The sequence below is a fragment of the Dermacentor variabilis genome, chromosome 11, assembly GCF_050947875.1.
Source record: "Dermacentor variabilis isolate Ectoservices chromosome 11, ASM5094787v1, whole genome shotgun sequence".
Lineage (NCBI taxonomy): Eukaryota > Metazoa > Arthropoda > Arachnida > Ixodida > Ixodidae > Dermacentor > Dermacentor variabilis.
This window is the reverse complement of record NC_134578.1, coordinates 94,329,572-94,355,920: the sequence shown is the minus strand read 5'-3', so window position 1 is coordinate 94,355,920 and position 26,349 is coordinate 94,329,572. Positions and strand designations below refer to the sequence as shown.

The window sequence follows — 26,349 nt, the reverse complement described above, 5'->3', positions numbered from 1 at the left end:
CCTTCTGTTTTGATGAAATTGACTGTTATTTATCCTAACCTACCGATTATTGCCATGATATATCTTGCAAGGCTGCTCTAACATCACGGCTAGTTATAGAATGAGGCTTTGTATCTTATACCTACTTCCAATGAAGGTTGCGTGCCTGCCCTAGGTACTGTACAGATAAGTATCGAATTCTTCTGCTCCTTTTACTACATCAACAAAATTTCTGAGGCTCGTATTATCGACTTTACCCTGTTTATCTTTTACTGCACACATATTGCCCTGTCCTACGCCAATCTTTTTCTCACTGATTTCATGTTGCAGACATCGTTTACTGCTTCATGAATTTTTCCGACTTTCTTACTTTCCAGATATACATTCCCAAAGTGTGCGATGAAATACATGGACGTTACACTTACTTTTGCGCTTGAATAAATAAATCGGTGTCTCATTAAAAAACTAAGTGCTACAATATCGAATTTTTACCGCAATTTCAACGGCGTATAGCTTGAAACCAATGTGATCCTTGCAATTCGTGCGAAGTGAATATGCCTTGCGATATTGCCGGCTACAATTCACACATTTTAATATGTGCCGTAAAGTAATTAATTAAAAATTGAAGTCATTAAGTGATTGCAGGTTCTATTCTTATGCATTTTTATTGCTTTTAGGCGAAATGTTCGCCGGTTTGAGTACTCCAGCTAAAGAATGACGCTATCTGAAACGGGTGCTCCTTAAACATTCTGTAAGTCGAACAAAGCATCAGGTATGTATTACGCCGCTTTATTATCGGCAGTGATTGCTGTGGTGAGCAACGCGATTACGTTCATTAAAGAAGCTACCATAAACATGGCATGTTAGACTTCAAATGCTGGAAAACGATTGCGGTGGCTGACGCAAATATTCTACAACGTCTGGCGCTTAGATGTTTTGGGGTTCCATTGGGTTGGCGCACACGATCACTCTCGTGTTTCAAATTCCTAGCTGTGCAATCAGCAACTGATAATATTTTCTCCTTCACGTTGGAAATTCACAGACGCCACTGCTATTTGTCGAGTCGAAACCGACACAACCAAATTATTTCGCAACATGTACGTGCACTGCGGCCGGTGATGCACGTTGCATGTTATCGCCAACAAGAGAAATTTCTATATGATATGGTTACTGCTGCCCCCAAAGTCTACACGGTGGCTTGCCGACAACTCTGCCATTAACGGACACCACGTAAAGTTCGCTAAGAACGAACAAAAACATCGTCAAATTGTTGCGCAGCACACGGCGACAGCACACTCAAGCAGCAGTCTCAAACAAGCCACAGAAAATTAAAGACACAAGGGGGGCTATTTTCTTCTCGCCAGTTGAAAATATCTGCGGTTTCAAAATAACACAGAGAAAGGACAGGACAAGTTCGGCGTCCTACTGGGGACAAAAGTGCCCAGGACGCGCTAGTCGGCCGACCCCGACGTCGTCGGCAAGCGCCGGGCGCGAGATAGACAAGACCGGACAAGAGGCGCGGTGTGGGCGTGCCCTGGAGGCTCCCGAAGAATGAGCTAAGCGGCTTGCCACAATGCGGGTGTGTCGGGAACTTCGGAACATAACCCGCACGCTTGCGCGTGAGTCGCGTTCACGAAGTGAAGAGTCTACGGAGACGTGTACAATTTCAACAAACTGCGTCGAAGTTCAATCAATGCGCACCGACGACCTCTGGGAGACCATCAGAGTTGTCGTGTCTCAGGCGCTTTAGAAGTTGTTGTTGTTATCACAGCACCTTCTTGTTGTCACAGCATCAGAAGTTGTTCTTGTTATCGGAGAGCCGGGCACCTTGGGTTTTCCCGTAAGCTCGCAAGAATAAAAGAGAGGCACTATTGGCTGCGCCTGACCGCCGACCTCGCCCGCTACGTCAACACAGGCCATGACTGCCAGCGACGCAAGACACCACCGAGAAGGCCAGCGCGTTTACTTGAGCTGATCGCGCCTCCTTTCCGACCATTTCAGCAGATCGGGACGGACTTCCTCAGACCCTTTCCAAGGTCAACACCTGGAATCAAGTGGGTAACAAGCGGGAAACTTTACCCGCTACACCGAAACGAAAGCCCTGCCCAAAGGTGGTGCAGCGCAAGTAGTCAAATATTTCGTAGAAAACATCCTGCTGCGATATGGCGCACCAGCAATCCTCATTATTGACAGTGCAACGATGATCAAGAGACAAAACTCAAGACCATCCAGCAGGTCTTGGCAGCTCTAGAGAGGCAGCGACCGCGCCAAACTGAGAAGAAGGGGGGAACCAGGAAGGGGGCGGCGGCCCTCTCCCACCCGCGGAAGTAGCCAGGGACCAAAACCTCCAGGAGCACAATGCACGAGACTGACGTAGTGGCCGCGTCGTGGTAAAAGCTTGCCCTCCCTGCGTGGACGGAGCCTAACCGATTCTGCAGGCATTTTCAATAAAATTGCTCTCTCTCTCTCTCAGCTAAGCTTAAGCCATCCTGCAGTATAGGAGGACCCCTGCCTAGCATTTGCAGACGAATGCCTTAACGGAACCGACTGAATAAGACGGTCGTCGACATGTTACCGATGTATGTAAACGTCGAACACAAGCGGTGGGATGCTGTCCGTGAGTAGGTAACCTGTGCTTGCACCACGGCAGTGTAAGAAACAACACAGATCACGCCGTTCAAGCTGCTTTATGGAAAGAACCCGACGACAACTATCGACGCCGTGCTGCCGCAGGGCCACCGATGAAGAAAATGCCGACGTCGCCGCATATCTTCAGGGCGCCAAAGAAGCCCGGCAGCTCGTCCACCTGAGCATCAAGAAGCAGCAGAGGACCGACAGCCAGCACTGCAATCTTCGACGACGCTACGTGGAATACCAACCCGGTGACCGGGTCTGGGTCTGGACTTCGATACGGCGACGAGGAATCGGCGAGAAACTGTTACGACGCTATTTCAAACCTTACAAGATCATCCGACGTATTGGCGCACTGGACTATGAGGTCCTGGCAGACGGCATTACGAAATCACAGCGGCGCCGCGCACGACCTGAAGTGGTCCACGTGGTGCGTGTTATGCCTTTCTACGCCCGCTGACGAACTTAGGAAGTTCGTTTCTTTATTGCTGTTTTTTTTCTTTTTTCTTTATTATACGTGGCTTTTTTTCGCTTTCATACCTGTTTGTAGCACTGGCATGATGCTTTTTAAGAAGGGGCATTTACACGTGTACTTACCTACTTTTTTTCTCGGGGACTGCACTTCCACCCCGTAACAACTTAAAATTATCGGTCAGCGCAAAGGCGCGCCCCCATGACTGGAACTTACTGGAATGCTATCGATGGATCTACCCGTTGTCTGTTGTCGCCGAACCTCGTGTAATCTGATTGTATGAGCAACGCGAATTTTGTAGTACTTTCTGGAAGATACGCTGGCACCAGCGATTACTCTGGAACCTTCGATGACTCATGCATAAAAGCCCGCACCTTTGACCCGCAGATCAGGTTTCGACGATCGCCTACTGTATTCGCTGCTATCGTTGTGCATTGAGGGTGGGCACAGGTTCGCCCAATAAAGATTAGTTTCGGCTTTCACAGTTTTGCTACTGTGTTCCTTGCCGTCCCTTACTACGTTACAATGCAATTCCTCGTTTAACTGATTCGCTTATTAAATGTTGTTTATGTATACATATTCTGTCTCTTGCTCATTATTCACTTATCCTTCATCTTAGTCGTATTCTATTCGATGCCCAATTTCGTCCACTCCTGACAGGTCACCTTGGCTAGCCGGCCAGGTACAGCTTATTGGCTTCGTGTGCGCTATGCTCCCACGCGCCTAGTTAACGTTGAAACGACAGGCAGAACGAATGCAATTTCATTCGCCACTGCTGCCGCTGTTCATCACGCCATCGTTTTGACAGCGAGTGTCCGCGGTCATCGAGTGAGTTGTGTTCGTGTTTGCCTGTGCGCGCGTGACAATGTGCTTGTAATTTAGTGAGCAAGCGAATGTTTGCAGCAGTTTACTGTGCTAATAAAAAGATTAAAACTGCTCCGTGCAGCTGCCTAATAATTTGCTATTGGATTCAATGCGTTGCCTTTATGGCGATACTGTGACTTTTTCTTTCTATCGTTTCTTTTTGTGCTAGAGAACATGCCACACTGTGAATTTATCGATGTCGGTGCGGTGTAAAAACAACGCGAACAGCCTTGAGGAGAAATTATGTGGTGCTTTTTTTACTGTTGCACGCGTTTTCATTATGGCTTGAAACGACATAAAAGGTCACCGGTGTCACTGGAAATGATTAGATTTCTATTTTCCAATACAAGAACAATTAAGGAGTACACTCAATACTCATTACCGCCATGCGCTGTTTCATGCTATATCATGACTCCTACCAAAACAGGATGTTGCTGTTGAAAACGCCAAGAGAAAATTTTACTGAAGTTACTGTTCATTCATATTGAGGTTAAATAGAATAAACGGATTATATTAATCTCTGCATAAGGAGCCCAGGAAAACTTAAGAAATTGCAATTTTTCAACTTCAAATTCAAACTTATTCAAGTGTGACCGCGTACACATTTAGAGAGGTAATACACATATTAGAGAAAGATAGCTATCTAAACTGCGTGCATGCAATGTATTTGCAGCAAATATCCACGATTAGGTTCCGTGAATACGAGAGCGTAGCTCAAGCTGGGGCGAAGAAAATGGTAAAAGCGGTGCATATATCTAATCTACGTTATGACGAATGATGCCCGCGCAAAATAAAATAAGCAAAAGGTATTATTCGGGATCCGCAACTCTTCCTTACTTCGTGTTCCTATAAAGGTCAATGACATCGAGAAGAGTGCCCTTGTTCGTATGTAGCCCCGACGTCTATAATTTACGGAAACCGTGTAGATGACTGCCTCCTGCACACCGCTAAACATCTACATGTTTACAGTTGCGATGGGGCAATGCTCACTTAATGAGCGGGCTTGTACAACTATGAACTTTTAAGGATAGTGTTAGTCGTAGGACATTAGCACTACCCGATGTGAGCTGCGACTTACTGTCTTTCCCGGCTCGACGTGCATCTATATTAATAAAACAACAAGAATGACAACGACGACAACAGAAACCACAACAAAAATTAAGTGGAGCAGCAGAAGCGTACGCTACATGCTTTGACTTGGTGAACGGAACAATACTTTCAGAAATGAATTAAGTATGATTACGTTGACAGAGCATTGGTGAAGGTTATTCTGTTATTCGAAAAGAATCACGGCGCCAACTAGACGCGAGGACAAAGAACACAACGAAAGAACGGGCACCATAGTTCGAAGTGAATTTATTTGAATTACGACCCACCAACTTGCTGGAACCAAGATTATGCGATTCCATTCATCTGTATAGATGGCGCTAATGAAAACTCTTAGTCTGAGATAATCTCCACCTTAGTTTTAGTGTGTTTTCATTACGGGAGGAAATATAGGTGGCGGATAAAGCAAAAGAACAGATGAACAGCGGCTGCAGCCGGAAACTACATTTTATTTTCTGGTTGTGTCGGATTCAGAAATACTGAGATGCTCTCTACGAATGTTCCAATGAACAACATTCGCAAACACATGTCCGAGCAGGCGTATCTAGCAAACCAAAGCGGCATGCATATATTAGCGGCACAGTTTGTAACATCTCGTACTGACCCGACGAGCCAAAGACTGGATTCCCATTGAGAACTTCAAATAGAAAGATGCCGTCCTGATAATTAGAAAAGAGGTAATAGATAAACACGCTGAACCCACTTTGCAATGACACGAGGATTGCAGCCGTGGACAACTGAAGGCTGTCATAGTAAGCAACTCTGCTTTCCTAGTTATTTCAGAACCTCCCTTACTAAGGGAAGACGACGAAGTGTCTTCTTGGCGTGTTTCGTTTCTTACATGTTATCGTCCAGGTGGAATTGTGCCGTGATTATGACTCAGTGTTCGTATCGTCTCTTGTCGAAATAAACTTTTTCTTAACACACATTACACTTGTTTCTGTGCTCTGTGAATTTTTTTGTGAATTCTTCGCCTTTCGAGGTGCCTGGCCTGCCCGTCTTGTGGCAATGTACGTGGAGCATGCCAAAGGCCCGCCTGGCCAGAAGTCATCACGGCCGTCAACCGCAAGGAAGCCAGTTGGCTCCCCCAGTGACAGCGAAGTCACCGAGTTGTACTATGTCGGAAGTCGACACATCCGACGACCGCTTCATACCCGTGCGGAGTAAGAGGGTGAATAGAAAGATCGTCAACACAGCGCCGTCAACTCCTGGGAGTACAACGACTATGAAGTAAAGGCCTGCGCGCTAGCCACACGTCATCATCTTTATACCGGAAGAAACCTCAAGCAACTTACAATTGCTGAACAGGCAAGCCCTATCCATTTTTCTGGAATGTGCAGTGCCAGATCAAATCAAGGACATCAGAATAAATCCACGCAAAAATATACTCGCCATAGACGTGTACAACGCGAGTGCGCTTGGAAAACTTCAAGAAATCACGGAGCTATAGGCGGAATTCAAATGCACCCCTTTATCCCGATCGACGATACATTCATAGCCGGTGTAATTTACGACACTGACATTGCCATTCCCAATGATGTCCTACCTAGCCTCATCAAGCCGGCAAACGAGGGCACGATCATTACGCAAGTGCGCCGCCTTGGGAAGACGCGCTGCGTAAAAGCAAGTTTAAACGGGGATTGTATACCATTCCACGTTAGTCAGACATTTCCGACATCCGGTTCGACCATTCATCCAGAAGCCGCATCAATGCCATCAGTGTTTCAGGCTAGGACACGTCAAGGGCGTGTGTACCAACTCGCCACTGTGTCCCCGTTCCGCTGAACCTCATCCAGAAGAGACGTGCGGCGCCACGCTTCAGAAGTGCGCCAAATGTAGCGGCCCTCACCCGGCCTCGTCGAAAGACTGTCCCTGCATCAAGAAGCGCGCGCGGTTCTCGAGCAAGTGGCCAGACACAATTCGGCACACACGAAGGCAGCCGAAGTATTCCGGCGTCCGCGTCGACATTGGCGCCATCCTACGTCTTCAAAGAAGGCGCCTGCACGAAGTGATAGTACCCACTCCACTGCGGCACCACTTAATCATGCCGTCAAAGGGCCCACCACTTCCATGAAGGAAGCAGAGAAGACTCTTTCTTTAGAGGAATGGCCCACGCTACAGAGCCGCTCCCTTGCTAAGGAACCTCAGAAGGTCGCGGCCCCACCGGAGCCTTCTCCGGTCATAGATGATTCACCTAAAACGGATCGCCAAATCATCTCTGTGCAACGTTCCCTCATGGAAACCATCCGAGCGATTTTAGTGAACATGGAGACAACGTCTGCTCGAAGCGCACAGAACTGCTGGACGCCTTAAGACCAGTGCTTGAATCCCTCAACTAGAAAGATCCTTCCGAAAATAAGTCAAGGCAGCGTCCGTCATCCCACGGAACGCCAGAAGGCTAAAATCACGTATTTCAGATTTTCGTCAGTTTGTGTATACCAATGTGTTTCCCACTCATCGTCATTTGTGAGCTCAACTCGTCGAAACCAATCATACTGTCAGGGTAAGAAATTATGTCTTCAACATATAGTGCATGCAGCAATATCATCGTTTTTGTTCGTCGTGAAATTACATATGTTTTGCAACCAATTGCGCCCCACGACGACAATCAATATATATGCATCACCGTTAAAAAGAACAAACTTTTGTTTAAACTCATAGGCATGTATATGCTTTCAAAGAATTTTCATACCAAGAGATTAGCGGATATCGTGAGTATTTGTCCCGCCCCATGGGTCATCATAGGAGATATCAATGCACACCATACACCATGGGGAAGTACAAGGACAAATGCAAGAGGAAAAACATTAACAAGCATCACCTACAACTATGGCCTTGCTCTCCTACCTTTCTTCGAGGCGTGACATACGGCAGCTGCCTCGATCTTGCTTTCGTCTCTAACTCTCTCGCCAGATGTGTGACGTGGTTTCCAGATACTGAGACACATGGGAGTTTTCACATTCCCACCTATCTAAACATCAAAGGCTTGTCGTCTAGACCTGGTCCACGGAATGCCATTCGGACAATTCAATGGGCCAATTTCAAATTTCATATGGAAGATGCCTGCCGGGAAGGCCTACCCCCTGGGTTAGAGCACACAATTAAATGTACGATGCGAAACGCCATTCGCTTGATAACGATCGTTTCCACGCGAAACGACTTCGACATGGAGTTAGAGCGACTTCGAGCACCTCGTCGCCGGGCGGAACGTCGATATCGGCGCACAAATTCGATCCATGGCCTTAGGGCAGCCAGGAGGAGGCAAAAGAACGTTCAGTGTCGTATGGATAGATTAGCGTCGGGACGTCGGACAATGTTTTGCCAGACACTAGACTCCCGCAAGCCACTGTCTCACATTTGGAAAACGGAGCAACGTCTGCGTTCCCTTCCGGAACAGCGTTTTCCATTCAAGGCGCTCGCGCTTTTCCAAGGGCGGCAGGACATCGATGTCGCAGAAGACTTCTGTGCGCGGATCGCAGACCAAGCATCTCATCCAGATCCTCCAGCCCGAGGTGACGTCCCCCATTACCGTGATTGCCGCATGGACCTTCCTTTTAACATTGAGGCGTTCCTCATCTCCGGGTCCTGATGGTATATCATACCGAACCTTGTGCTATCTCGGAGAATCCGCACGGAGAGAATTGTTGAGTCTTTACAACTCCTCATGGCAGGAGGAAAGTTTTCCTGACGAATGGAAGGTAAGCCGCCTGGTGCCACTTTTGAAGCAGGGCAAATCCCCACTAGAGCTCACCTTTTACCGCCCAATTGCGCTGGCCAGCTGTGTAGGAAATATAACGGAACGGATGATCCTTGGTCGCCTGGAATAGTACCTTGAACACTACACGATTTATCTGTATTCCATGGCTGGTTTCCAACGTGACCGCTCTTCCATCGACAATGCAGTTGATCTCGTTTCATATGTCCAGCACGATAGGTCCCGTGTGCGTTTATGTGCAGCTTTCTTCGTTGATGTGAAAGGCGCATACGGTAACGTATTACATGAGGCCTATCTCGACGCTCTTGCGACGGTTGGCCTAGGTGGTCGAGTCTTTTTATGGACTGCAAGCTGTAAGATCATTCTTAGTGTTACTGGCGATGGCCCAACTGCGCGACGCTATACCAGCAGGGGCGTTCCTCAAGGCGATGCTCTCAGCCCGACGCTATTCAACCTCGCTGTTGTTGGACACTCTGAATACTTATCAAATACCATCAAGATTTCAATATACGCAGACGAAATCTGTGTCTGGACTTCGGCAGTCACACGTCCTCAGATACGTACCTGGCTTCAAAGAGCGGCAACTTTGACAGCGAGTTACTTGTGTAAACAAGGTCTCAGCATATCACCAGGAAAATGCGCACTAGTGGCATTTACTCGCCAACCAATGGCGCCTTAGGTCATCTCAATCAATGGGGGCACCATTTCCTATGTGAGAACCCAGAGATTTCTTGGCGTAATTATTCATCGAGACCTCTGTTGGAGCCCGCACGTGGCCTACTTGAAACGGCGCCTGACAGCAACCTACCAGTTGTTTACATACTTGACAGGAAAGACGTAGGGGATGTCAGTAGACGCAATGCTGAAACTCTACAGAGCTCTCTTTCTCGTGTTTTTCAGATATAGTCTACCTCTACTGAGCAACACCTTCAAGAGAAATATTCGCGTTCTGCAGGCAGCACAAGCTGAAGCACTCAGAGTTTGCCTTGATTTGCCCAGATGCACGTCAACAGAGGCAACTACTGCGATTGCTCGCGACCAACCAATGCAAACTAACCTCACGGTGGAAGCCCTGAGAACGCACATAAGATATTTCGCACGTGCCCCCTGTCACCACCTTGCAACACTACCTTCAGACTGGCACCAAGCATCATTCTCTAAAACTATCGTCAAGTACAACGACAAACTTCCCTCGGGCTTCACCGCCGCATCTAAATCATAGATACCCCCCCCCCCTGGTGTCTTATCAGCCCCACAGTACATCTCAGTGTACCAGGAAACGGGAAGGAAACGGGAAGGAGATGCCTCTCGTGAAGCTTCTTCTTCACGAGAGGCATGCGGACAGTGTACACATTTATACTGATGGTTCTACAAACATCCAGTATTCGCACGGTGCTGTGGTTGTCCCAGCAAGAGCTATTACCATCAGCTTTAGGACTGACCACCCAAGGACATCGACATCTGCGGAACTGGCTGCTCTTCGCGGTGCACTTTGTTTTATAAACCGTGAATCACCTCGACAATGGTCAATCTTCAGTGACTCAAAGGCAGCCCTACAATCTGTGCTATCAGCTCTGCGTCGCGGGCCATACGAACAGCTCGTATTCGATATTAGATGTCTACTCCACACATCACATGAAAAAGGACACCACGTAACGTTTCAGTGGCTGCCAAGTCACTGCGGCGTCATAGGAAATGAACACGCCGATAATGCCGCACGGGCAGCTCTTGAAGACACGCAGGAAGAGGCCTTACCTATTCCACCGTCCGACGCAGCCAGCAGACTTGGAGTGCTTGCACGGGAGATCACGCTCTCTCTATGGTGCAAATCACAAGCAGCCAGACCAACCGGAGCAATCGTCAGTACCACTTGCCCTGTTTGATGTATCTCTGTATGCCAACTGGACTCCGCTGAAGAAAGGCCACTCTGCTTTATCGCTTATGGCTAGGGGTGGCATTCACTAAATCTTACTCATTTCGCATTGGAATGGCCGACAACGCTCTCTGCAATGCCTGTTTTGCAAGGAGACGGTAGAACACATTTTGCGACTGTCCTGAATATAATTTTCAGACACAGTCCCTGACGTCCGTTCTAGCACACCTTGACAGCAGACCATTATCAGTTGAAACGATTTTGACATGTCGCCGACAGAAGACATCGCAGCTGAAGGCGACGAAGGGACTACTTCGGTTTTTGAAAAAGACGGGCTTGGAAAGCGACTGTGACAGTGACGTCACGTAATACGCAGGAGTGACGCACTATAACTGACGAGGTGCGTGCTGTGCTATGTGCACTCTCTCTCTATGGTCCCCATCTTTAATCCCCCCCATCGCGCTCCCATGTGTAGGGTAGCAAACCGGTTGAGCTAAACTGGTTAACCTCCCTGCCGTTCCTTCTCCACTTTTTCCTTCCTTGCCTTACTAAAGTACGCACTAACACGCGCTATATTGTAAACAATGCGACGAAACGACTTCCACAGCATTCGCAATCACTTCTGACCGGAAGATTTCCCAAGAAGGCAAACTTCCAGCGACGGTTCTTTATCCGACGTCGGGGGAAGAAAATTGATTGCCCCGAAACGGCCACGCACTCGGGGTGTCAGGAGCGCTTGAAAACGATATCAGCGCTCCTTCATTTTTTTGCGAATGAGAGAGAGAGGAGGGTAAAAGAAAGCGAGCTCGGAAATAGCGCTTGAATAGACCGAAGCAGTGAGTGGTGCCGCTGGAGGCTGGCAGTGTTGCGAAAGCTCAAAGCTCTCTTCAGCTAAAGCAAAACTATGGTGCTACGCAGCACTTTTGTCAACGGGCAAGTATACAAATACGCAAACAGCACGCTACTAACTCCCGTACTTTTAGCAACAAATAGAAAAAGAAAAACGAGTCCGGAATAAACAATAAGAAAGCGGTTCCAAAAAAAAAAGAAAAGAAATTCGTCCCCGATCTTAGAACGGACTCGCAATTGGCTTTCAAAGAACGAGACGGAATGTGCAGAAGGAAGTTGAATGAAGCAGTCGAGCGTGAAGAAATGCCAAGTGCAGAAGAATAGGTGCGGCTACGGATAGCTAGGTGTGACAGACAGGTTCGATCGTACGCTTCGGGGTAAAGAATTATCGTAAAATAAACGAAAACTAGAAAAGAAAAGATGTCGCGACGTCTTTCGGGCGCGAAGAAGCTTATTGGGCGTAAGGAAATAATAGGAACGCAAAGTTAGAAGTCTTTACTCGTGCCACGACTGTGCAGCTTGGCGTAAAATAAAAGCTGCTCTAGGTTCTATGAGAAAAAAAGGGGGGGTGCGGATGGGGGAGAAATATCGGGGCGTGTTGGGGAATACAAAAGTTGAAAAAGGGATTCATTGTAAAAATGACCGTGCGCCTTGCGAAAAGCGGACGGAGCTCGCATGAATAGAGCACGCTGCATTCAGGCCTCTTTCACACTTCGCTAAAGAAAGAAAGAGGAAATGAAAAAAATAGAGGAAGAAAACGGCCAACGCGAGAATGGCAGCGAGACGAACCAACTGCTCAGACGGAACGGAGAGAGAAGGACCTTCATGCCGTCAGAGTATTTCGTTCCATGGCCCTGAGAAATGTCCTCAAAAGTAAAAAATAAAAATCCCTCCCGTTGGCAGGATTCCCGTTTCTTTTTTTCGGCAGTTGTTTCCGTACAAGCTTTACAAAAGCTCGAGACTTAAAATTGGCGTGCGCTTATGTTTTCTACACACTTTACGCTTAGGAACCATCTCGCAATGCGTAAGGATATTTTCGACAGCGTTCTGATTTTCACGGAAAAAGGGGCGAGAATGAATTTTTCATTTGTGATCTATACTTCTTTCTCAAAGAAACCAATTATAGTACTTGCCCCAGCCTCTAAGATGTAATTATCTATAAAATACGAAATAAGAAAAAGCTCGTACGGTAAGGGAACTCGTTAAATGAGAGATAGCGGTATTTTTTCGCGCTTATTTAGAGCGCATCCTGTTTCAAATAGCCATTCTCTGCCGCTTCGCTTTCGTTACAAAATAACTCTCGTGGAAATGGGGCTCTATTCTTCTTCAGTGTTATCAAGAAGCTGATAGATCGTGTTCTCAAGTGCCGTTCGCATTAGAGAACCTCAAGATTGCTTCGCCCTGAGAGTTTCTAAAATGTCTACTTACGTAACAGCGTAATTTTCTATAGTCCTGTAAGCTTCACAAATCCGTCTTCTTCCGTTGCATCACACTCCATCGAACAACTGTGTATTGTTAAACGCGAGAACAGTCACAATTTTCGTAATTACGAAGACGAGATTTAGGATAATAGACACCAAAGCTGCAGGATTACGGTTGCCTTCGCGCAGGCCTATGTCTGGTGTGCCCGAAATAACTGTTCACCACTACGCCAATGGACAGTAGAGATGCCTGCACTGGAATCTAGGGAGCGTCGTATGGCTTGTTCCCTAAAAAAGGCTTTAGGACCGAGCTTGTTGGTGCGTCTTTCGTGACACCTTGGCGACTGCGCGCGCCACGAGTCTATAGACAAGAGAAACACGAGCGGTTTGCTAGATCGTCGAGCTGACATTCTCAAACGTAAGCACTCACTACAGTAGCTTCCTCGTAAAACATTCGTGCGAGTGACAACAGACTGCGGCAGAATAAGTTCGTCGACAAACCGACAGTCTGGCGCCAGTACGACTCGATAACTTACATTGAGGCAGCCTATCCAAGGGATGGACGTTTACATTCTTTGAATTGCGCAAGAGTCGTTGGGACTATTTGGGAGGGCCAGGCTACTCATAGGTAAAAAAATTTTATCCACATCGTTGAAGTGTGTGGTCTTTGTCAGGATATGAGTACGTGGAACATGCTGTCTCAAAGGGCGCTGAAGAGAATTAGAATTTGAGCTGTTTTCAGTCTGCTCTTAAACGCACTGACATAGCTGTACTCCTAAGAGATTTTCATGTATCGTTGTATGTACAAGTGCATGTACGCGTGCATGTAATCATTATACGTTTATGTACATATATAGACGGTATCCTGAAGTGAATAATATCTATGTATTTCCTGTCGTGCGTTTCATACACTCCTGTTCCAAGCTCATGTTATGTGAAAGTGTCTCTGTTGACTGAGTAATCTGAAAGGGATCTGATAATCTGTCAGACATTCGTGCATTTTATAAGCATCATAGACATGAACGGTAAATAAGTGCAAGATGGACACAAACAAACACACACAAACACTGCACATGCATATGCGTGCGCTCGTGCGCGCGCGCGCGTGTGTGTGTCTTTTTAGTTCGTATCCAGCTTGCGCTTATTGAACGTTCTTATGGACCAACTTGCCCAAGCTGCCACTCTGGTTTATAGACAAGTGAAATGCGTGTTCTCTTCTTTGTCATTCCCTGAATAAACAATGAATGAATGCACTGATTAATTCACCTCGTACAATGCTGAAGAAAAGCCCCTCTTAACGCTAGAAGCCACGTAAGGAAGAAAAGACGAAAAAAAAAATTTGCGGTAACACCGTTTTGAGGATCCTGAACCGACTGGACAAGACGTCAAATTTTAGAGCGTTGTTTAGGGCGTGGTTAATTGTTGATCGGTAAAGATGAACTATATCGAACTTTTTATAAAGCCAAAGAAGGAACTTTCGAATTGTTATTGGCATTTACTGAGCCACAGCAGATTAAATACAAAAATGCAATTAAAAACATGTGAAGCAACAACGATGTGCCGGTGCAGAAAAATAAACTAACTTGCATTACTGCGCTTAACGTAGCTGAACTGGGTTATGAGGCGCACCACATTAAAAACTTGTGGTTATTTTTTTTTTACAAATAGGTAAAGTTGAACCGCGATTTGAACGAAAAGAGAATACTGAAATAATTATTTATCCAACCAAATTGATTTTGTCTTTGTCGTTTAGTATCCTTTTAACGCAACCTGTGGGTGGATGTACTGTTGGCCAATCAGTTGGGTGCGGCGAGGCGAATAGCGGAAGATGGCTTGCAGGTCGTAAACGGTCCACATGTGCTGCAGTGTCAAAGCTCGCGGCGGTTGTCAAGCATTTGTCATGATCGGCATATACCGTGTGTTCCAGCTAACGTTAGTCAAGCTGTTTAAAGAAATGAGATCTTTGAAAAAAAGACAGCGCACGATAGGACCATAAGAGCTATGGTGCTTGGTCGTCAGAGGCCAGACTACCGAACAGCGTAGGTCCTATAATCGTATCTTGTATTGCGTTGTTTAAGTTTTCTTTTTTGTGAGCTTGGCTAACGTTAAATGAGACATCCTAGTTACTCAACAACAGGCTCGGCTCGGCATCGTGCTTCTTGAAGACGGCCTGTCCGACTTTCCTCTAATCGAACAACTTAATTGCCTTTATCGTCGGGGAAACGTGAGACAGCCCCAGCGCTTCCGTTGCCAGTGGTGGCGATTCCGTATACAAGTAAGACGCTCCTTACTTTAGAGAGACTCCAGCTACATTGGCGAGACTTTAAAAGCCTCCATAAACGAAACTATAGATATGCCGTAAATATATCCTTTCGTTTGTGGTCACCCTCGATGGCCGCCTTCGTCTTATTCCCTTCCTCTTGTAGTGAAGGCTACGCCAACCCAGCTGAGACTGCGTCGCCATTTGTGAATTCTTTCGCACGTAAGACGAAACTGCGTCACCCGTTTCCCATGGCGCGGAAAACAGCGGGACGAAAAGATGGAGAGCTGCGTGCAGTTGGGCTCGGTGGTGATGTCGTCAGTCTCGCCGCCGCCCTGCAGTGACAGCGCAACTTTTCTCATAATGAGAGTTGATGTTTCGCTGATGTAGTTACGGTGCCCCGAGGTATCACTGCAACGCGAGCTTGGTATCATGACTGACAGCCGTGAAAAGACGGCCGTTCCTCACGGTAACAAAATGACGTCACGAACGGCACGCTTGCGAAACCCTGCTTTATCGCTTTTTTTCTTTTTTTTTTGCGTGCGGGCTCGTTTTGTCGATTGCGCACATGTTGAGAAGTGTACGTCGACGACTGCGAGGAGTTTCGCAACACTGCCAGATTATCTCGGAGATGGGAGCTCTGTAATTCGTTTTCCCGTTGCCCTCCCCCCCCCCCCCCCATTATAAGAACACTTTTCGAGCAGAATAAGCGGGCACAAAAGAAAGTAGACAGCGGGCGGTTTTTCAGTCTCAGCATCCTAACTGTGCTGACGTCCAGAGAGTCTGAGCGGAGAGAACGAAAGAAACCGAACGGGAACGAGAACGACATGCTGTGCGATCGAGAGCAGCTCCCAGGAAAACCGGGAAAAGAAACCCGGGAAGAAAGCACGCAAAACGATAAGCTGTTGCAACTCGAAAGGTCTGCACTCTCTTCGAATTGTGACAGCTTGCCACGTCACGCGACAAGAAAAATAGACAAGCGTGAGCACCAGCAGCAAAATGTTACTCTAAAATTTACACTGGCTTTCTGACTGCTTGCCACCCTTCCAGTCAGTGCCACGGTGTACTGCCTGCCGCAAATGAGAATCGCCAGCGGGTCCCGATACGGCCAACCGGGCGAGGGGCACAGTGCAGCTTGCACGGTGTGAAGACAAACGCACTTTGCACATCGTGACGCAACGAGGCGTGAATGCGCTTCAATCGGCGAAACGGCTTCGCGATAAACGCATCGCACCGCCTTTTAAGGTGAAAGGACAGACTATTTTTTCTACTAGACATATGTCTGCGTGACTTCGGGTGATGACGTAAGCTGAAGAACACTATGCCATTTAAGGCTATAAAGCCTTATATGAGCCATGAAGCGAAACATCCGGCATCCATCCGATGCTAACAGCCGATGATGCCAAAACCCACGTGAGCAAGAGATGACGTCGCGTTGCCGGCGATGAACCTGCTGCGGCTCGCACTGGGAAATCCCATGGTGAAAAAAAAAATTTAATTATGGGTTTTTACGTTCCAAAGCCACGATCTCATTTTGAGGCACGCCGTCGAAGTCCGGGATTTCGACCACCCGGAGTACTTTTACGAGCACCTAAATCTGAGCACACGAGCACACGGGTGTTTTCACATTTCACCTATTGTTGACTGTTCTTGTTGACTGTCCTCGTTGACTGTTGTTGTTGACTGTTCTCTTGTGACTATATGTAATAATGTATTTACAGGATGTATGCCCCACTCGCTGACAGAGACTATTGTTAGGCGACAGTATTATTTGTATTTTTGAGACTTTCTTCTGCAGAACTCTGGAGTCACTTAACGTGCATATTGTATGTACCATGTATTTCTTACGTCATAGTGTTACTGTGAAAACGCTGCTTGACAAGTTCTGGTGCTTGTATTAAAAGGTTATTTGAAATGTAATAATGAACCCTCTATGTTGTAGGCCAGACCCATACAAGAGCTAAGGAGTAGCCGGCGCCTTAAATTATGCGTCAACATCTCCGTATATCATATCAATAAATAAAAGTGGTTTAGGGTGCATTAAAGTTGGTGCAAATTAGAGCAAGGTGGATTAAGGTAGAATTTAATTGTAAGGTGATAACTTATACAAGTCATTATGCCTTCGCATTCAAATCAAGGAAGGCCACTTAAGTGAACTTTGGTTTATATCGGTTGTTACACAAAGTTCCGCTGCTAAATGTTAAACAATTGTGAAGCCTTCTTAACTCGCACGTGTGCTTTCTGAATTAAACATGTATGCCTTACTTTATAAGTTAGAAATAAATGCCTTGCCTTTAAAGGACGTGAAATTGTCCCTTCTTTTCTTTAGTGATCATAATTAAGACGATCACTCCTGCAGACGAGCTAAAAACAGCGGGGTATCTCAGCCACATTCATCTGCTTAAGAGCTTATCGAAAAATATAGTTTTCCTAGCCCCTTAGATCCACTCTTCTAGATCGGGTGCCTGGATATTTGGATATTTCCCTTTTTATTGTGCACCTTTCCCGGAGATAGCACAGCTTATAAGAAAGAGAGGCTTTCCACTCAATGTTCGAATAGATGTTATGCGAAGCCCTTCGCTAGTAGCTGGCAACTCAGTATCGTTTGGGATTGGGCAAAGCATTACCACGTGGACAAATGCGGCTGCGCAAGACGAACACGTTTGTGTCTCACGCGACTGTGCGTGCGTAACGACAACCTCATAACGACGATGATGAAGATCGTCTGATGCCGACGCCACGATTTCCACTAAGGCCGTTCGAGACACAGCCATTTGTTGGGTTGGAAATAGGTAGTGAACGAGAGCAAGGGAGACAATCAGCAATTGTGACGTTATCAGCGACAATGCGTTATACGGTCGTACCTACCCGTGGCTCTGTCACGTGGTGCATGCTAAGACGACGATGGCATTTGCACGGCAGAGATGACACCCCAAAATCTGCTCCACCTGGCACGATCGTGAAGGCAGTACAGCGTCCCACCGCTTCTGCGTAGCGTTAGCTACTGCGAGGAAAGTACTAGGAAATGTGGATCGATCCCTGAGACGATACAGTCTGACAGGGCGTCGACAAGGAAGTCACACACCAGACGCAAGCGTCAAATGGCTCTAAGCGACTCTAAGTGACTTTGGTGGCCGCTCCTATCCATCACAGTTCTAGTGAGCTTTGCCATGAGAGAATGCGTGCTATCGTGAGCTCGCGCGCTCGAAGGCAGCGGTTCGATTCCACTGTGACCCATAGAATTTTTTCAACGTGAATTTATTTTATGCCAGGCTCCACCGAAAATCTGTCCCATGCACGTAGGTGACGCTGTCGCGATTACGACAATTTCTTGGTACCTCCGCGAGATGGCACTATTTTGCTGTATTGTTTTGTGGATTTACACAAATATATACGGGTTACAAAGTATCTCTAGTGCTGTATCTGCGCGATGAACAGATCCTTGTAGTAGCTAACAGGGAGAGTTCGTTCAATGGACAGGTGACGTGGCAATGCGGAAACAAGGTAGTCAGGTATTGACTACCCCTTAGTCTCAGTAACGATCCACGAACGACTATACCAAATGATGACTGACGAACGTGGAAAAAACATAGCGTGGGTAGCCATATCATAAACGTTAGACCTCGGTATTTGGGAGAGATGCTAACGCAAAGCATGAGGCAATAACGTCAGAATTTCTAAAAATGAATTAACGGCAAATAACAGGGATCGCAAGAAACATAGAGAAGAAAATGGAGGCGTTTCCTACAACATGTTGGGAATATAAGGAACTGACATGTTATTCAGCAGGACATGAGATAGACACGGCCAAAAAATATTTGTGAGTTGGAAAGCGGAAACTGCGTACTTATTATTATTTGTTTTGAAAACATACAAACATTATAGAGGAAAGGGAAATTGAGGAGCAAGCTGCCACTGCCAGCGGAAAGAGCATAACGTCTGCCTAGGCTTCAGATAGCAGGAGGCAGCAACATAGCATTTGAAGATAAGAAGTAGGGGAGGGAAGTGCAAATAAAGAGCAAGATGGCAAATCTCAAACAATTAAGCACAACACACACAGCAGGGCCGGTCACAGCAGGTCACGGTACTGAAGAATGTAGACATAGAAGAAATAGTGTTTGGGTGGTGGAACAGCGAAGTAAAGCGCGCTTCAGAAGAGCGTAAGCAGGCCTCTAGGAATCATCGAGAAGGCAATAAGTTGGGATTAAAGGAAAGATAGGCGCTCTTCAGAAGGAACAAAAACGGTGGAAAGTGAGCTCGTGCAAGAGAAAATTAGATGCAGAAGTGAAGGTTGGGTGAATAACATAGGCAAAAGAGACAAAGGCGCAGCAAAAGGATTCTGGAACCAGGTGAGGGCACGCGGAGCTCCAACTAAAACTTGCAGACAGCTACAGCCGATACAGACGGGGAAAAAGGAGCCAGCCTGGCGACCTAAGGAAACAAGGACACTGACGCGTCGTAGTGCTGTTTCAGCCGTCCGACAGGAAATGTTTACGATGCACAGTTTTGGTTCCCAGATGGCTGGAGGGGTTCAGTGACATAGTTGACAGGGAACCTCTGACCAGTAAGGGCCATCATACTCAGGCAGTAGGTTAGCGGAAAGGCCGGGTCCGGGGAAGGGTACGCGGAGCCACGCTAATGTACCAGCTGAATATGACAGCGAAGAAGAGCTGCTGTCGTGAGTCGTTCTGGCAGGCCTGGAATCGCGAGGTAGGTGAGCACGCGAGCTGGCGACATTCCTCAGCATAAGCTGCTACTTTAGATAGAGTCGAGAACTCGGAGGCACCAGGGTGATATGGGAGGATAGAGTCCACGAAGAAGGAAGGCTCACGGCCGTAACGAAGGAAGAACGGGGAGAATCCTTTCATAGACAGAGTGACGCTGTTGTAAGCGTAGGTAACGAAGGGTAGTGTCTAGTCCCAATTGGTGTGAACAGCCGGAGAACATGTCGCCTAGTTCGCGATTACAGAGCGCAGTCATTTCGTTGGCCTTGGGATATGGGCTGGTAGTGCGACGGACGATTCTGCGTTCACACACACTGCAAAGTGACGCCGAAATGGGAGTAAATCGCTAGTCTCGTATCGCATTCCCGTCCCTGGGTTTTCTATACTACATACCAGCTGGGTTAAAAAATTTACTCCCAAGCTGACCGAGTTCATTGCATGTAAAAACAGGAGTATTTTTCTTATCCGTGTGAAGGTTGTTGGCGAGGATAGTCGGACTATCTTTTACTACTTTCACGAAGTTTTTCAGGCTATTCCTGAGCGTTATTTCTGAAAGCTCACCGGTTATGGCGCCACGTGTCGTGTTTGAGAGATGTCGCCGCATCTTGAATAAGTGGAACCATCTTTCTTCGCAGCGTAGGAAACAAAGACGAAAAACGTCGCCATGGCTGGCTTCCTACGGCAGCTGGAGCTTTGCCGAAAGTGAGACAGGCGTACGGCTTGCAAGCACGTGTAAACAAACAAATAGGGCCATGCTTCATACGCAGCTTCCACTACTCAGCCAACTGACAATTATAAATTGATCAGTTATGCGCCAAAGCAAGCACTTATGTGATCCACGCTGCCGTACGTACTTCTTTTCGACTCCCCCTAAAGTCAACACAGGAGTATTTTGTCCGATGTGCCGCCAGCGCATGTTTTCTGATAGCGGGGCCCTGCCTGGTCGCCGAATATAGGCTTAACTGGAAGGGACGGATCTTCTGGGGGCCTGCAGAGTACAATACTACTAATTAATGATGTGAGCTTGAGCAAGGCTCTAGATCACGTGGTTTTAAGCTCTCTATGAATGCTTTCCATTCACGTCATCTAAAACTGGGCACGTCGTTAAGTCGGCTAACGACATCCTTTTACTACGTCTTTTAGAGGCGGTAGTGAAACGGTGTAATTTGGCGCATTTTACTCCAGCACGCCAGAGCAAGTTGTTTACTGCAATGTAGTTTTCAAAGCGCATGAGCGACGAAAACCCCAATCTCGGCTAATTTTTGCTAGCAGTGTAGAAAGGCTTGCACGGCTTTGGAGAGGAAGGAACGTCCATGATCACCCAGTAGCTCACGACGCGCATCACGCCGAAGAACGAGGTTATGAAGGATGAACAAGAAGACTTCCCGTGATGTGGCAGGTGGAAGCGCTCAAGTTTCGGCGCAGCGCCTGAGGTGGTTCACAGCGACGATGACCCAGCGGTTGCCATTTGGAGTATTAGGAAGGGGCCCACACAAATCAACTTCGATGCGGTCGAAAGAGCGTGTAGGACCGGGCAGGGGTCGGAGTGGCCCAGTAGTCGAGTAAGGTGAGCTCTTGCAGCGTTGGCACTAGGAACACGACCGGACGTACCGCCGGACGAAGCGGTACATTCCGCGCCAGAAGTACCCAAGCCGCAGGCGCAGGGCTTTAATACTCCTGCATATATCCTGCATTCATCACTTTATAAAGTTGTTGATGAAGGCAACCGATTCATATCGTAAATCGCTCCTTCAAAAGTTTTCAACTGACAAACAGGCAAAACGAAGGAACAAGTTATTGCGCGAGGCGAATGCTTCAGATGGTGAAAACGGGGCAGTAATACAGGCAGCAGAGTCGCCAGAGTGAGGCACGAGAGTAGAAGAGAAAGCAGGTACTGGGACCAACGCGGTCCGATCAACGGCAAAGCAGGGCAAGCACGAACACCAGCAACAGCCTTCTTGCCCGTCTTCTGCTGGCGTCCATATTTGTCTCTACAACGGTAACATCTTTGAATAAAACGATGCTCTGCTGTACATCATAGACAATATTAGGGATAACTTCGTCATGAAAGAAAACGTAATTCAGACTGATATAGACCTAACAGCAACAGAGCAGCTTCAGAGAACAAAATATAACGCAGGATACTTTTGTCGGAAAAAAAAAAACAGGAGAAAATCTCCCTGATAACACGGCCGCAGGACCCTATGAAATCACATTACCATTAATGAAAAAGCTCGGTCCAAAGAGCAAGGCACTGCTGACTAATGCCATAGAGTAAGTGATTAGAACGAAGAAAATTCAAGTTGGATGGCGAGAAAGCACGATGAACCTCATCTACAAAGGCAAAAGTGATAAGGATAAGACGAGTTCGTACAGCCAATTACGGTAACGTCGATGTATACAGAATAGGAATGTAGGCCATGAAATTAGAACTGTCGAGGTGGGTGGAAAAAATGGCACACTGCGGGAACTACAGAATGTGTTCAGACAAGGTAGACACTTAGAGGATAACGTGGTCGGACTAACTCGGTGCATAGATGTTTCAGTAGCTCCGAATAGACCTTTAAGGATATCCTTCCTAGATATTAAAGGAGCCTATGACAACGTAGACGGGGAATTGTTATCGGATATTACCAACCACGAAAGAATAGATGACGATTTCGTGGAGCGGGCGGCTGAGGGATATAGCTAGACTTCTACGTAACTTGAGTCAAACATTAAAAATATGCAAATACCACGTAGCTCGGCAAACTAAGCTAATCTTCTGTGCCATCACTTGGAGATAGTAGGGTTATCTTTTTGCATCAAAACGTAAAGTTATTGACGCCTTCTAACCCTCCACGTGCAAATCGCGCATGCGCGTAGATATTGCGACAGCACGATGGCGCTTTTCGTGCAGGCAGCCAGAAACAACGTACCACTGCAGCGGGTCTCCATGATCAACGTGAAAATCCATTTTCAATGAGACTGCAGCAATGGATCGAAGAGCTATATTACTGTTACAGGTATACAAGGATCGGGCCGGACTACAAGGTTCGGTTCCATACTCGAGCGGAACGCGAATATAGCTCAGTTCGACGTCGTTTAGATACGGAGTCACGTGCAGCACCTCGTGAGAGTGCCTGCATTGGTGGACTGCCAGCAGGCTTGTTTTCTTCTCTCGAGTCGCCCCTAGCTTTCGAAAACACGTACAGTCGCCAGAGAATGCTTACGCACGCTACCAATGCGGATAAAGATGCGTAGGCGTGCGTCTAGAATTCACAAGTACTGCGCGCGAGCTTGCGTATTCACACGCCGTATAGGGAACCCGTCAGGTCTCGGACACAGTGCCCGGGCAAAACGAAATCAGGTTTTTCTTTTCGGTTACGTTAGAGTGTACAGAAAAGGCGGGAGAGGAATTGCCTGGGGGGGGGGGGGGGTAGGGGCGTTTCTCGAGTAAAACAAGCGCGTCTACGCCAGTAGAGGTGCCTTCACGTAAGGCAAATAGCCTTCAGGGCGCGCGTATGCAATCAGTGCGTTGTAAGTCAGGACAGCTAGAGCAGAGCTTTCATAGAATCTACATCGAAAATGTGAACTGGACCGGTTGGAATGCTTGCAGAATATTGAGTGTGGAAAAAGCAAGGAAGTCGGGAGAGGTTTAGGCGAACACGTGCACTGACTTGCACTTGCACTTCACTGTCAAGGACCTGGCGGACAAAGATTCACGCAGTCGAAAGAGTTGAATTGTGGCGAAACAAGGCGAAATCGCGAAGAAATCGCTTCGCACATTTCTCCAGTATCCTGCACACCTGCTGTCTGCACGTAGTCGCGAAGTTCGTGCCCAGCATGTTCTCAGACGCGGGGTTATATGGGGAGGTGAAGAAGCGAGAAATGAATTTAAGACAGCGGAGAGTGTCTGTTCGTACTGTGAGTTTAAAGGAACAGAAAGTAACTGCGCATATGAAGAAGACACTTGCCGGTATGAAAAACGAAAAAGGATACGCGTAACGTACGTTAAGACGCATATGTGAATTTAGAGACTAAATGGGAAGATAGCCGATATTCTAGTTCATATCAAGAGAACGCAATGAATCTGGGCAATCATGTTACGTGTAGGGTAGATAGCCGATGGTGTTATGGACTTAGAGAATTGGTTCTATGGGATTTTAAACGCAATCGGGGATGGCAGCGGACGCCACAGTGTGAAGGAACGAGGAAATTTGCATGTATTATGCGGGTGTCAGCTGGCGCAAGACAGAGGCAATTAGAGCCCGTTGGGAGAATACCTCATCTTGTAGCTCACGCAAATTGAGTGACGATGATTATGAAAACCCGAGCCTAAGCATATAGAAGAAGCACCCAATAAAAGAGACAGTTTCTTATGCAGAAACGAGAATAAGAAGAATGAAGTGTTAAATGATTCGCTATCTGTAGTGAAAATATACGCGACTGGTAGAATTCACTTCCGTCGAGAAGAAACCAGGCTGTAACTTTCTACTTTAAGAGTACAGACAGCCACACGCTTCCTGGAGGGCTTGACCACGCTATCTAAAAGCAGCTTCGACTCGAGTGTCTTTTCTTCCCATTTTGCCCTCTCTCTAGTGACGGCAAAGCTTACCTGAGAACAGCGACATATTAGGAATATTATAGAGCATGTACCATACTACCTACCATATTAATATCGTACAGTATGTACCACTTTTTCAGGCAGCAGTTCAAGTTTAGGCAGCAATATTCAGGTACAATAAATCCTAAATGTCCTCATATTCCACAACTGTTCGGGTTGTGATATTACAAAACAATAAAAAAATGACTGCTCTCTCAATGTTGCATTGCTGCCTAAACCTTTAGGCCAATTTGTTACTTGAAAGAAGCTACTCACTGCGACAAGAGCTGTGCAGGTTTTGTTTGAAAACACATTCGCGAGGTGCCGCTATTAGTGCTGCGGCTCCTATGCTGACGTCAAGAACAGCAAACGCAAGGAACCCTTTTAGATTGATTGGTTTAAGAGCATAAACCGGGAGTGCATAATAAGCCAATATCTGAAATTAGTTTGTCGAAATAGCGCCAATCACGCCGTTCGCGCAGAGAACCGAGAGGCCCGGCAGAAAACACGGTCTAAATTACGTTGAGACCTGTACGTCTCTAAATATGCTCACAGTTAAACTCCGAACATCACGCGTGTTAAATCACTATAGCCTTTCTAATTGACTTCTTTTTTTTTCTTTGATGGCATAGGACTGGACCCAACGAAGGCGTCTATATGGAAGTTTCCACGCCAAAACACAGCCGCGTACACAGTGGTCGAGCAGTTCTAAGCTTTTAGATGTAGTGGTTGTGTTTCAGTCCCGGGTATCACGTTCGGGCGGCATCGCTCATGCACTTCATGCATGTAGACGAACGCGTTCATCAGCGTCATTTGCGTCATGGCGCGTACTGCTAATTTAGAAGTTCTATTCAGGAGCTTAGCGGTTGTGTTCATTGAGGGGTGAAACGGGGCGGCCGAATAGTGGCAGAGAACGGCTCATCCAGAATTTCTTGGCTGACATTCCTTTTCTAACGAACGTACTAAAAAAGAGAACGTTGCAACGCAAAACAAGTTTTTCTTGAACGTTGATAAAAAAAAACAAAAAGAAAACTGATTGGCAGTTCGTATTTTCGTATTTTGCCAGGTACACTACACTCTAATCAGCGCGTGCCGCAAGCGTGCCAGATCTCACCTTGATGTCGGGCGGGTTGACAACGCCGTGCTTCTTGAAGAAGCAGCGCAGCGATCCCGACATGGCCGTCATGAGGACATCGTTGAAGGTGCTCCGCGTGATCTGCTTGATGCGGTAGACCTGCGACAGTCGCAACGGCAGAAGATTTGAAGCAAGCGGATCGGGTGCCGTAGCCACGACGTACACTCCTATTCCTAATAACGCAGTGCGAAGGGCTTTTGATACCTTATACTCGCAAGTGCTGACGCTATTGCACATAGAGTGCTGTAATTCTATACCACTGGTGGTCCAGCCACTTTTGGACTTGGGACAAATTTTGGAGCAGGAAAAATGTCGTTTTGGAGCAGTTTAGGAGCAGAACAATCGGCCTTTTTGGAGCACTTGCAGAAGCACAGAATTAATCTGTGGCCTTTGGACGAAGCTTGTTAATGCTGTGCAATGAGTGAGTGCTGTTCAAGAGTGAAGCAAGACAGAAAGCTAAGTTTGCCTTCCGACGTACCATGTACCATGTACCATGCACAATATGTTGCAAACACATTTATTTGGGTAGGCAAGGAACTTAATTTTGTAAACAAGTAAACAAAATTTTGCAGGCTAACGAAAACAAGAATATGCGCCTGGGCGCAAGACAGACATAAAGTTCCAAATGACCTAGAACCACTGGCGCCGTCATACACAAAACAAGCAGTGATGGCAAATGTCTTACGTGCTTTCCAAACGACAGGTGTGCATTGATATGCTTTACCGCACTATAA

The 26,349-nt window shown here is 46.9% G+C and overlaps 1 protein-coding gene across 1 annotated transcript in view; it reads right to left on the bottom strand.

Annotated features, from left to right (window-relative positions):
* Positions 1-26,349, bottom strand: part of LOC142563876 (putative diacylglycerol O-acyltransferase Mb3761c) — a 546,482-nt gene that overhangs the window by 127,202 nt on the left and 392,931 nt on the right. Inside the window, exon 7 of the mRNA XM_075674553.1 lies at positions 25,595-25,714. Within this exon, the coding sequence (XP_075530668.1) occupies positions 25,595-25,714 (120 nt within the window). The remainder of the gene's footprint in view (positions 1-25,594; positions 25,715-26,349) is intronic.